At 40.7% G+C, this 14,331-nt stretch overlaps 1 protein-coding gene across 1 annotated transcript; it reads left to right on the forward strand.

Annotated features, from left to right (window-relative positions):
- The first annotated feature begins 580 nt into the window (after nt 1–580).
- On the forward strand, nt 581–1,400 carry LOC115842189 (malignant T-cell-amplified sequence 1-like). The gene has a single exon (XM_030836850.3). The coding sequence runs from the start codon at nt 711–713 to the stop codon at nt 1,254–1,256; it is 546 nt and encodes a 181-aa protein (XP_030692710.1). The 5' UTR covers nt 581–710; the 3' UTR covers nt 1,257–1,400.
- The last annotated feature ends 12,931 nt before the right edge of the window (nt 1,401–14,331 follow it).

Genomic DNA, 14,331 nt, shown 5'->3' on the forward strand with positions numbered 1-14,331 from the left:
GCAGAAAGCCCATTATTTTCAGAAGCACCGTTACATTCACCAAAAGAGACCGTATGCCGGCCCATAAAACGAGTTTGGGTGTGTTTAAAAGGATTGAAATCGTACAACATTCGCATTCCTCCTGGCCGCAAAGCCTCTCCTCTCCGGGTGCAAGTGGAGAGAACTGGGAAGGTGACAGGCAGCGACTGTTTGCAAGTATTCGGAGCTGCGCTAAACCAGCGAGAGATTGTGAGAGCATGAGAGATTGTGGAGGAGGAATAACGCACAGGACTCGACTCCTTGCCGTGACCGTGCGGAACAGGAGGTCTTATCGTTCAGCATTCGTCCCCCGGTTTCTGGCATGGGTAATTGGACAGATGGCGAGCCATTTCCCAATAAAAAAAAATAGAAGACAGGCCCCCTCCGTTCTTCTCTCCCTGTAACAAAAATGATTGCTCTACCACCCTTCCTTTTCAAGTCCCGCCCTTTTACAGTCCCGCCCCGAAGAGTAATCGGAAGACCAAATACTGCCGGAAAGTGCGACGCCACATTCCAAGGAGCGGAAGTAGATTTCCCGGAAAGCCGTAAAGCGCCGCCCTCTTCCGGTTAACAACAGTCGTACCGACCGTCCACGCCGGCAGTTCTCCGGTAAGCGCCTCCGCCGGGCTCTCTGTAATTCAGTTTTCTCTTCGATTCCGGGCGCTTCCTTGTCGCCCTCTTCACCTTGGATCATGTTCAAGAAATTTGATGAAAAAGAAAATGTGTCCAACTGCATCCAGTTGAAAACTTCCGTTATTAAGGGTATTAAGAACCAGTTGATAGAGCAGTTTCCTGGTATCGATCCGTGGCTGAATCAAATCATGCCTAAGAAGGATCCGGTCAAAATAGTGCGATGCCACGAACACATAGAAATCCTCACTGTAAACGGGGAGTTACTATTTTTTAGACAAAGAGAAGGGCCTTTTTATCCAACGCTAAGGCTGCTTCACAAATACCCTTTCATCCTGCCCCGCCAGCAGGTTGATAAAGGAGCCATCAAGTTTGTGCTCAGTGGAGCCAATATCATGTGTCCGGGCCTGACCTCTCCCGGAGCTAAGCTCTACCCCGCCGCGGTGGACACGGTGGTTGCAATCATGGCAGAAGGGAAACAGCACGCCCTGTGTGTGGGAGTCATGAAGATGTCTGCAGAGGAAATCGAGAAAGTCAACAAAGGAATCGGGATCGAAAATATCCACTATTTAAATGACGGGCTGTGGCACATGAAGACGTATAAATGAGCCTCAGAAGAAATGCGCCTGGGCTAAACATAGACCTCGTGCAGTATCTTTGTGTGTGACGGCATGAAGACGGCACCTCTGTGGATAGCAATTCAACAGACGCTAAAAACCGGAAATAGACGAAGTAAAGCTTTGGAACGAATCCATATGTCTGTGCATGTGTCATTGTGTGTGTGTCTGTGTGAGTGTGTATGCCTGTGGATATGTGAGGGTGTGTGTGTGTGTTTGTGTGTTTACAGGGGAGTGATTAGATTTGCTGTCTTGTCTGTTTAAGCAGATATCAGTTCAAACAGGTAAATTATCTCTTAGAAAAATAGATTTCAAAGTCAAGAGCGTGCAGTTGCTAGATGGACCCAAGTTGGGAGAAGAAAAGGACTGGAGAGAGACCCTAAACAACTCTTCATATGACCGTTTAAGGGATGAGTACTAGAAACAGAAAATCCGGTTAAAAGTACACAGTGGTCATTATTGGTTGTCCACCCAACAGAGTAGCTCCCTCCCTCCTTGGTGGCATAGCTCTGTCCATCCCTTTTCTACGCGAGTCTGGAAAATGCTGATTAGTCAAGGCCTATCACGGTGGTCTATTTCCCTATGAGATGGATTCATTTGTAGGTGGGCGTGGGGCCTAAGGCCAAGGAGGATCTTATGTTTAGGAACCCATGGGAAAGTGAGGGTCCTTCTCCCATGGTTTTGAGTCATTTATAGGTGGGACCACTAAAAGAAAGATGCATGGGGAGAAACTCTTCCCTACTTTGGATGGACATTGGCATATGATTTTGCTCTTGCCAAACACACACACACACACACACACACACACACACACACACACACACACACACACACACACCCTTGATTAGCATAAAGTCTGAACATGGTAAAGTTGAAAATAGAAAAGAGTGCCCTTGGTGATCTATGAACCAATGATTAATCAACTATGCAGATTCCATATATTGGGACCTCTTAAGGGGTGTGACTAAGTTCTGTGAAATAATAAAATTTTCTTATAGATTTCTTCATTTGTACTTGAGTTTTCTGAAATTTAAAGCTAAAGAGAGCTCAGTTTTTATAGAGTGGCATCATAGACACCCAACTGAAAAATATCTTAAACAGGGATAAAATAGATCAGCTGAAAGTTCATCAGTGACTTTCACATGAGCAGTTTCAGTGAAATTCATATGAAAGCAAGATAAATTGCAGTAGATCTGGGGGTGAATGGGGAGTGAGAAGGTTAAGGTGTGGGAGTTTACACTTCATGTTATTATTTACAGAATTTTGGGAATTAAAAGGGTGAAAGGAAGGTCATAGTCAAGATAGTCTGTTTTGGAGTTTATATTATTTTGCTGTTGTTATTTTAATTGTTTTTGTTTTTTTCTTTCTTGTGGCATGTTTGTTAGTGGGGTATCTGAGCATATTTATATGCTGAGGGGAAAGATTCACTAAGAGAGGGATACTTGATGGGGATTTAATCAGTGGAATAGGAAAGCAGAAAGGAATGGCTCCAAAAGCAGGGGTAGAGGATGGCCTTCTGTCCTCAGAAATCTGCGCAAATGAAACACATTTTCTGTTTCTAGTACTCATCCCTTAAACGGTCATATGAATAGAGTTGTTTAGAGTGTCTCTCTAGTCATTTTTTTCTCCCAACTTGGGTCCATCTAGTAACTGCACAAAAGATAATGGCACTGATTAATCTGCACCACAGGGTTGTCATGTAACAGCTCTTAAATACTCCTCTTCAAAACACTGTTTTTTCCTTAAAGGCTTAGGGCTTTTGCCCTTATTAATTCTCCACCCAAATCAGCACCATTAAGTCTGGTCAGTGGTGGATACCTGTGGAGGGTCTCTGAACGTCTCATGATAATCTAGAGCACCCAGGCCTCTGACGAACACTGTTGGAGACAATCAAATTAGCAACCTTTCAGTTCTTCTTTTACCATATTGTAACTATCTCCACCAAAAATTGAACAAGGACCCTCTGGATCTACTCTAAGCCTTCTTTCAGGTCTCTTCTATTCCTTCTCTTATTCCAGCCTGGTTCACTTGGTCCTATTGGATGGTGGTGTAATCCTACTGAACAACTCAGAATGGACAGCCTGTATACAAACTGGGAAGTGGATGGAGATAAAGAGTTCTATGAACGTCTTGGAATTTCACACAAAATCTGGTGTGTATGTGCATAGATAACTGTACTTGGTAAAGCATTCTCTACACTGATCATGTGTTTAAGGTGACCTGTGAGCCAAAAGGGTATTTTGAACAATTAAAGTAGAAGAGGATCCCCATCTACTTCTTGGCTAATGCCAGTGCATAGTTCAATGATAGGATGCTGGATAATGAAATACAAATTGTGGTCATATCTTACCTCAAGAATCTACCCACTCCAGTGCTATGTAACCCAGAATAGTTCAACAAACATTATTGGGTACTTACTGTAGGGCAGACACTGGGCTAGGAGTAAGGGACAGAAAGAGAAATATACTATTACCTTAACTTTTAGGAGCTTGGTCTTGTTAGGAAGGCAAACTTAGATAATTTCACTTTCGTATATTTGTGTATGATATAACCTACGGTAAATATCTGAATTATCCATTACAACATAGCATGAATGAATGAGGGAAAGCTGTCTCTCCCTAGAGAATCAAAGAGGGTTTCTGAATGACAGGTTGTGTGAGTAGGACATAAAAGATGATTAAGAATATTGGGAATTCCCTGGTGGTCCAGTGGTTGGGACTCTGTGCTTCACTGCTGAGGGCCAGGGTTCAGTCCCTGGTCAGGGAATTAAGATCCCACAAGCCAAGTGTTGTGGCCAAAAAAAAAAAAACCTTCATAATGAATATGGTGAAAAATTACAGTAAAAGATACAGGGCGAGCAATGCAGTAGATTCACAGAAATACAAGCGGTTTGGCTTTTGTAGGCCATGATTTTCCTGGAAAAGGTGAGAGGAGATGAAGCTAGAGGCCTATGGTAGAGACCCATTTTTAATATGCTAAAGAATTTATATACTTAAGGGACTTCCCTCGTGGTCCAGAGGTAAAGAATCCACCTTCCAATGCAGGGGATGTGGGTTCGATCCCTGGTCAGGGAACTAAGATCCCACAGTCGCAGGGCAACTAAGCCTGCATGCCACAACTGCTGAGCTGACGCACCTCCATGAGAGAGCCCACATGCTGCAAACTACAGAGCCCACGTGCTCTGGAGCCCACACGCCACAACTAGAGAGAGGAAAAAAACCCCAAAAAACCTGCACGCCACAACTAGAGAGAAGCCCGTGTGCTGCAACAAAAGATCCTGCATGCTGCAACTAAGACCCAGTGCAGCCAAATAAATAAATAAATATTTAAAAATTTATATACTTGACAATTTAAATTGGTCTTTAAAAGGCTGCTAAAACAGAATGAGACATGAACAATATATTTTGGATAGATGATAATGGTGAGGATGGGTTCTAGTGGGGATAAGACTAGAGAAAGTAACTAATACTGCAGCATTGTAGGTATTTCAGGCAAAAGATAATGGCACTGATTAAAAGGATTTGAACTATTCTAAAAATGTTTGTGGAGGAAATTTTCCTAAGACATTAAGGGAACCACCAGCTCACTTAAGAAGAAATGGATAACTACAATAGTACTGTATCTATTAAAGTACATAATTAAATTTGCAGTTAAAATTCTACAAACAAGGAAAACTCCAGACCCAGAAAGTTTCAGTAGTGAAATCTACCAAACATTTCAGGAAGAAATAATTTAAAAATTTATAGAATTTCTTCTACAGTAAAGAGGTTTGGGGGATACTTTCCAACTCATTTTATAAGGCCAGCAGTACTGAAAAATCCAAACCAAAGACATGGCAAACCCCCCACTAAACTATAGACCAATACCCATCTGAATATAAACACAAATACTGTTTAAAAAATGAGCAAACTGAGCCCAGCAATATGTAAAAATGGCAAAATGGATTTATTCTGGAAATGGAATCTTGGTTTAATATTTAGAAATCAATGTAATATGCCATATTAATAGATTAAAGAAGGAAAAGCATAAGGTATTCCTACTAGATGCAGAAAAAAACATTTGACATCGTTCATTATTCATTCATTCACTGAAAGAAGTCTTCCTCAACCTGATAAAGTAGGTCTATAAAATACCTACAGCTCACATATATTTATTGGTGAAAGACTGAATGCTCTCTTCTTAAAATCAGGAACAGGGGAGAAATGTCTCCTATAACTCCTTCTATCAGTCATTTTAGGTAGTGATTCAGTAAAGGAAGACCAAAGAAATAAAAGGCATACAGCCTGCAAATAAAAAGCAAAACTGCCTCTACTTACAGACAACTTAGTTGTCTAAGTAGAAAATCCAAAGGAATGTACAAAATAAGCCATTAGAACAGATACATGAGGTTAGCAAATCAATATTTAAAAATCAGTTACATGTCTACATGCCAGCAATGAACAATTGTTGAAATTTAAAAATAGACCATTTTCAGTAGCACAAAAGACCTTGAAATCCTTAATCAAACAGTATGTGCATGATCTGTATGCCCAAACCACAAAACACTTATGAATGAAACACTGATTAAAGGGCACTTTCATAAACACAGAGGTTTGATCTGTTCAGGAACAGGAAAGTGATAATGTCAATTCTCCCCAAAATAATATAGAGATTTAATACAACTTGAGTCAAAATCACACAGGCTTTTCATAAGAATTGGCAAACTATTTCTAAATTTTTGTTGTTGTTAAATTTATTTATTTATTTATTTCTGGCTGTGTTGGGCCTTCTTTGCTGCACGTGGGCTTTCTCTAGTTGCGGTGAGTGGGGGCTACTCTTTGCTTGTGGTGCGCGGGCTTCTCATTGCGGTGGCTTCTCTTGTTGCAGAGCACGGGCTCTAGGCGTGCGGGCTTCAGTAGTTGTGGCACATGGCCTCAGTAGTTGTGACTTGCAGGCTCCAGAGCTCAGGCTCAGTAGTTGTGGCGCACAGGCTTAGTTGCTCCGTGGCATGTGGGATCTTCCCGGACCAGGGCTTGAACCCGTGTCCTCTGCATTGGCAGGCAGATTCTTAACCACTGCACCACCAGGGAAGTCCCTATTTCTAAAATTTTAATGGCACTTCAAAGGGACAGAATAGTCCAAACCATTGTGAAAAGGGAGAACAAAGTTGGACGGCTCACGTTTCCAGACGCCAAAGCTTCCTATAAAGCTGCGGTACACAGTGTGGTCTTAGCAAAAGGACAGGCTCATGAATCAAGGGAGCTGAGAAGAGTCCCCAGATGGACCCGCTAAATATTGTCAATTGATTTTCTACAAAGTTGCAAAGGTAATTCAATGGAGCAAGAATAGTCTTCTCAACAAATGGTGCTGGGGGCAACCATAAGCAAAAATATTGAACTTTGGCCCTTACTTTACAATGTAAATAAAAATTAACTCAAAATGCATTGTAGACCTAAATGTTAAAACGTATCAAATTTCTAGAAGTAAACATAGGAGAAAAACTGTGAGTTTAGCAAAGATTTCTTGGATGTAACATCAAAAACACTACCCTTTTTTAAAAATTTAATTAATTAATTAATTTATGGCTATGTTGGGTCTTCCTTGCTGCAGGTGGGCTTTCTCTAGTTGCGGTGAGCGGGGGCTACTCTTTGTTTGCGGTGCGCGGGTTTCTTATCGCAGTGGCTTCTCTTGCAGAGCACGGGCTCTAGGCACGCAGGCTTCAGTAGTTGTGGCTCGTGTATTCTAGAGCGCAGGCTCAGTAGTTGTGGTGCATGGCCTTAGTTGCTCCGTGGCATGTGGGATCTTCCCGGACCAGAGCTCGAACCCGCATCCCCTGCACTGGCAGGCAGCTTCTTATCCACTACACCACCAGGGAAGACCCCAAAACACTACCCTTAAATGCAGAAATAGAATTAACTGAAATTAAGAACTTCTAAGTTTTTAAAGACACTGTTAAGACACGGAAAAGACAAGCTGTATACTAAAAGAAACTCTTATCAAAACATATATTTAATAACTCATTAGCATCCAAAATGTATATTTTCAAAATTCAATGATGAAAAAGCAAGAAAAAAACAGGCAAAATGTTTGACAGACACTTCACTAAATAAGATATATATGAATAGCAAATAAGCACATGAAAAGATGCTCAACATCTTTAATAATTAGAGAAATTAAAATTAAACCACAGCGAGATACACTACATACAAATAACAACAACAGAAAAGGCTGGCCGTGTAAGTGTTGGCAGAAATGCTGAGCAAATGGAACTCTTATCCATTGCTGCTGGGAAGGCAAGTGGTGTAGCCAGCTGTGGAAAAGAAATGTTTATAGTGGCTGTATTTGTAATCCCCCCAAACTTGAAACACAGTAAAGGGACATTCCTACCAGAGGGACATTCCTACCATTGCCATATACTTATCCACTCTCAATCTTTATTTTAATAGAAATCTTTTAACTGCAAACATTTTACAAATAATGACCAATAAGGATGTTGAATATTACAAACTGAGGTTTTCAGATTATGAGGATTAATGATAGTGAACATATTGGCACATTTTTTCACCTCTATGCACTTTCTCATTCTTTTAAAAATCAAGATCTGTGTTAATCCTGGGACCTCAGTCCTTCAGTTCATCCTCACGTGATAAACTCCAGGAAAACTTTAAAACACTTACAAAGAACGTGATTGCAATTCTTGCGTGCTCTTTCAGCAGAGCTAAATTCAGGGTATAAATATTTTCCTTAAAAATTCAGTTGGCTCAACATATTTTCAAAGGAGGAAACTCTGAGGCTTTGAAAAGCACATCTGTGTTACAGAGAAAACATTTTCTAAGCAGGAAAAGTATTTCTGACTCTGCAAAACAACATTTTCACTTGCATATTTTGGGGTTATCTCTGTCCGAAGACTCTTTTTCTTCAGTCCGAATGATGCAGAAAGCTGTACAAGCAAGTCATGGTTATGTCAGACGCTTAGCCAAACAATCGTGAAAACCAAATATGATATCAAATGGTTTTCTTTGGGCAAAATAATGCTTTTTAAAGTAAGCCCTGCATTTCCGGTCTGTTGAGGATTTGAGCTGACGCTGACCATGCCTTTCACCATGAAGTGAGCAGCCCCTCCAAGGGCTCCTTATATACATACTGACTACTGGGCATTACGTCTCTATTCTTTTGAGGTCAAATGACAGTTTATTTTTAAAAATTTGTATTTATCTCTATATCTCAGTAAAAATCTATAAAAATGTAAGAAAAGAATGAAAACATGGGTGCATGTAGAGGGCATTAGGCTAAGAAGGACACATTCTTAAAACCATTGCAGATTCTCAGGCCAAAGAGAGCTGTGATTTGTCGTTGTGTTTATCTGTTATGCTGTTTTCTCCTTTCTTATTAACCTTCCAAGTTGTACTAGATGACATTTGAGAAGCTGCACTAAGGTTTTGAGTATCACTCTCATAATTACAGGTAAAGCACCACTTCGGTGAATGTGGTTTATAAGTGAGCCCTTAACCAAGCAATGCCCTCATTCTGGTGATGCACCAAAGAGGCTTAGGTTTATTGCTTTTGTTAAAATTCAGTTTAATGTACTATTACTCTCAATGAAAGGATGCTGTCTTGCACTACCTATTTGTAGATGAACGCAGGAGAAGTTCCCTGAGCTGTGCATACTTCCCCACAGGACTAGGTGGTGACTGACTCTCCATAGCTGCTAATACCCTTTACCCCAGCCTTCTTTTCCTGGTGCCCTTTTCCCCAAACCTACACAGCCCTTCCTGTTCAGCCTCCCCCTCTCCCCATATACCCTTTAAAATACTCATAATTTATGAGAACAGTCATCTGAGATAGGATTATAACCTCCTTTTTTTGGAGCTGACAATTTGAGGCACACAGAGAGGCAAGGTTAATTACCCAAAGTCACAGAGCCCGTGAATGATGGAGATGGGCTTGGGTCTCAGACATCTGACTCCAGATCCGGGTGCTCATCTATAGAAGACACCAGAGTATTTCCCCACCTGATTCAACATGCTGTTTCACTTGTTACCTCACCCTCAGGGACATGCAAGAATTTCTCTTAGTTTCCTCTTACTGAAAAAAAAGTCACAGAGTCTTAGTTTTCATCTCTAAAAGCTAACCATCCCACTTCACTCCAGCCAACCTGTTTTATTCACTCTCTCACAGACTTTTCGTGGACATTTTGGAGTCTAGCTTAGGTTCAAATTATTCTTTTATCTTGAGTTTTCTATTCCCTCTTGGCCTATTATATACATTATCACTTTTCTTCAGAACTTAATGAAGGCTTGCATTTCCTCTATTAGATTCTCCTTTGTTATTCCCCTCTCCAAAAGTCGAATCTTCTGAGATCTTAAGAGAACGTAATGTCTGTATATCTCATTTGCCATTTTATCATGTTGGCCTCAAGGAATCATATAAAAGTTACATGGATTGTCATCTACTAGCAAAACCACAGTGCTGGTTATGTTAGAACTGCAAAGCAGTGTGAAACAGGGTTTTTGCACTCAGTGAATTTATATATATATGAAGTCAAGATATAAAGGTGAATTTTTTAAAATACTTTTTTTAAAACCAAAACTAGGAATAAGACAAGATGATACCAAAGTAGCTGGCACTACACAGACATTCTTTGTGAGGACAATATCAATATATGCATGAAGAGGAGGGAGAGGTAACTAGTGTCCCGACCAGTCCAGAAAGATTTATGGAGGAGACAGATGAAGCCGTAAACATGTAACAGAAGAATAATGTAGTGGAAGTGGAATGTAAGAATGGAAAAGGTGGATTGAAGCCACACAGAGAGTGCTTTGAGTTCTCAGTCAGTGCATTCACTTGAAGGTAACAAGTCACCTGGGCTTTTGAGCCCAGCAATGGAATGTTGATTTTGAAAGCGTCTTGCAAGAGAGACTATAGATGTGGGAAAGTCTGCGTGCTGTAAATATGGAGGGTTGAGACCCTGAGCGCAGGAAGTAAGAGAGAGAAAGGTGGGAAAGTCATGTCTGTGGGTTACATACCCACTGTTGTTGTTGTGTGTGTGGTGTGAGAGCGTGTGTGTGCACACGATTTAGCAGGAGCAAGCTATTTGAGAATTGAACAGGCCAACTTTACATGGACTCTTCCCTACAGAATCCTCAAATAATTAGCAGTTCAATGGAGACACTGAAGTCTGTTGTCTGACACACTGTAGCCTGGCAAGAATGGCTCTGTGATTGACAGCCCCCACTCTCACTTGCTGGGCTGGAGTTACTTGGTGTTGCCTTAGTGTCTGAACTGTGTCTTTTTACCCCATCCTGTACTAAACATCAGAAAAAACACCATCCATGTGATTAGGGAACATCTGTTTGTTCTTTTTCTCTTTTAACAGCAATGAGAACTACAAAAGCCTAGATCTTTTCAGCACTAGGAACATGGATGATTTAAAATACGGATGATGGAATTCAGGTACGATAAAATTAGTGCAGAAATCCAGCTATAAATAAATACCAAAGAAGAATAAAATACAATGTGCAGGATTTTTCACATCAAACTCTAGTTCAGGGATAGATTGTGCATATGTTCATGTATTTAAATACCTGAAAATTAAGAAATACGTGACATACAATATGCACAAACTCTAAAGTATGAAATTTATAGTAGAATAGCTTTGTAGTATATTTTATTCCCTTAGAATATTTTACGATTTTAATGTAATACTGAATTAAACTATTAACAATAAAAACAATTTTGTGAAGTGCATTTGTCAATTTTAACACACAATCCAATGATCAGTAATAATGGAGAAACCCTCAATACTTCTTATAGCTTTAAAAAATCATAGCCTTTCCTTACAGCCAGAACTCTGAATAAGAATTAGTTATTTTTAACATTAGAAAATACAGTTTTAATTAAGGACTGGGAGTTTACACAGGGAAGGACCCCTTCCCTGCTCTCCCACCCCTCCACCATGCTACACACATTAAGTCTTTTCGTTTAAAACAAATATTTCGAGCAAGGTAATCATACTAGTGCATGAAAGACAAACTGCCTCTTTTTGGGGGGAGGGGGTAGAATTGGGAGTGAAAATGTAATAAACAGATGTAGATAATTAGTTGGAAGAAATAATAGCCTTATGCTGTTAATGAGATTTCCAAAATTCATCTGAAACCATTGACTTAATTTATGTATTCATTTATTCTTACATTAATTCATCTGACAACTACTAATTAACACCCACCATGAAATGGAAATTAAAATACTTAGGCAAGCCTTTTTGGCTGCAATTAACAAAGCCCTATTGCCCTAGTAGAAGCAAAACATTGCCGGCCATCTTAAAGATTTGGGGCATCTCCAGGAAGGCACAGGGTGGGAAGGGGGTTGGTTCTCACGGGGCTGTGCCCGCAGACCCGTTACGACTCAAGGTGAGAGGGGGGTGTCTCATCTCTGTCTCTTTTTTTCTGCTTTGTTCTGTTCCTTCCTTGCAAACCAATTGCTCTGATTTTGGTGTACATGAGTCAGAATTGCCCAGACTGTTCTCCTGAGTTGGCCACCTGTGGACGCTGATTAGTGTCTGAAATCCAAATCCAAGCTCCAGGAAGAATGTGTACCCTTGGCATTGCTTTGCTCTCATCACCCCTCAGCTCATCAATTACTGCAGCAGCCTCCTGCCCTCCCTACTCTGGTGTTTTATTTTTCCCAAACAGTCTTCCCTGCTGCGTTCAGATGGATCCTTCTGAAATTCAAATCTGATCATCCCTCACACCTAGCTTTTAGTCTTAACAGGCTGCATATTACTCTCTGGTTAAAATAGGGATGCCTTAAATGGAGTGCAAGGCCCTTCCTGATTCAGCCTCTGGGAATTCTTAGGTCTCCTCTCTCACCAGCTTCACTAATTCTAGCCCTCTCTGCTACGGAAACCCTGAATTTGTAATTTTTCTAAGGCACCATGCTGTCCCCTGCCTTTGGGTTTTCACTTCTCTGTTCTGTCTGAAGAACTTCTCTATTCTGCCTACCCTCTGCCTTCCCGTGGCTAACACTTACTCCTCCTTCTGTGTTAACTGCATGTTGCATCCGGCAGACTTTCCTGATCCCAAGTCTGAGCCACGGGCCCACATGCCCCCTCGCACCAGGGACCACTGCTGCTGCAGCCCTGGGCATCTGTACAGTTGTCTGCTCATGTGTCTGTACAATCTGTGAAAACTTGTTTCCACCTATTATATACTGTATTAGCAATAAATACTGATTACATAGGGAAATAATCAAATCAGTGGAATCCATAATCGAATAATAGGATTTCCAGATGGGAAGGAGACAAGGATTTTAACTGCCCCACCCCCTCACTAAGTGAACCAGCTGCCACAGAATGCTGTTGTTTAAGGAAAATATACTGATGATGTAACTCAGAAGAAAACTGGTTGGTAAGTAATAGGAGACAGGAGGGGTTAACTTGAATGTGCTGGATGTTTGAAAAATACAATGTCTAATCCTGGTTCTTCCTGAACTTGTGTGAAATTAGTCAAATTCCTTACTAACATTAAAGGGTTGGTATAAAATTTAAATAAAACAAGTATTTAGAAGCTGTAGAAGTATCTCCGCAAAGAGTACAAAGTCTAAAATACCTTTATAAATATGTATCTATATAAATCAATAAAATGTGAGTAACTTGGGGGTTGACATTCAAGTAATACCTAAGGTATTAGCTCTTTTCTTGGAGTTCCTATGTTCAAATAGCCACATGCTCATTCCAGGTGGTCGCCCTCAACACGTGCTTCCCTGTTCCTCTTCTGCATCTGGAATCAAGTGAGAGAAAGACAAACCAAAAGGTAGATAGGGATTAAAATATTCTCAGCCACAGAAGCCAATTCTGTGGGCAATTGCTGCTATCTGGCCCTGCCAGAATGATGCCCAGGACTTTATTTACCTAAAGGACAGATAGCTTAGTGGTGTGACAACGTTCTTACTAATACTATGACAAACCCACAACGCTTAGTGTCAAAAACGGTGGGAATTAAGGCTTTGAAACGTCTTAGTCTTCATGATCAAGGCCAAGTCATACATCCTTGTTTGAAACTTGATTTCATTATCTGTAAATGGAAATAAATATACAAGCCCCCCACCCCCTTATATTTATTTTGGAGACCACATTGATAACGTGGGAATTTAGTCCATGTATTTTTAAATGGTGTAGACATTTTATTAATTAAGCATTAAAACAGCAATAGTGCATTGTAATATCCCTGACATGAGATTGGGTAACTCAAGAGACTAAGTCCTGGCTGTAGGGCAGTTCGTGCACCAGCCCTCTGTATACTTTGGTGATAAGTGTATCGTTCCAGAATTTGTACCTTGAATACATTTCTGTGCATTTGCTTATTTTTCTTCCGTGCATTTGACTATCTTTCTTCTAATCATTGTTTTATCGTATCGTATAAAGAGAATTCTTGGGTTCACTTCAGGTTTTTTCAAAATATGACCTAAATATAATCCAAGTAGATTCCATGTGTCCAAGCCTGAGTTACCTGGAGAACAGTAGTGCAGCTGAGAGAAGTACAGTCTTCTGTGGGCTGGTGTGGACGCGAGAGGGTTTGTGTGCTCTTTTGTAGATTTGCTGGGTTGAGGGAATAGTGGGACAGCCACATTACATATAAGAGTCACCTGTGGATTAGTGTGTGAATTTGAAGATAGATGTTAAAAATTAAGATGTAGTTTTGAGTGTCCTCAATGAACACTTATTATTCCTCTCTTTTTAAAGAAATAGCTTTCCAAAGCCTACTTACTGTGACAATCTATTGTTTGGGCCTCCTTACTCTCTCCTTCCCCCTTTCTTAGTACAATAACTTAGATTTTTGTTTCAGTATTTCTGCAACCTTCAAAATTGGTTTGTTCCAGGAGCAACTAGATGGCCCTGCAACCCTGGGCTCAGGCCTAAGCTCGGCAGTTCAATCCTTTGACCCCAGCCCTGGTCAAATTGACTGTTTTAGGGGTCTGGGCAATTGCTTCTCTTTGGCTCCACCAGAATGATGCCAGGACTTTAAAGACTGGGGAAGAAACTGGGCAGCAGGCTTGGGACAACGGCAAGCAGATTGCAACCAAAAGGCAA

Source organism: Globicephala melas, chromosome 2 (assembly GCF_963455315.2).
Source record: "Globicephala melas chromosome 2, mGloMel1.2, whole genome shotgun sequence".
In the NCBI taxonomy this organism is placed as follows: domain Eukaryota; kingdom Metazoa; phylum Chordata; class Mammalia; order Artiodactyla; family Delphinidae; genus Globicephala; species Globicephala melas.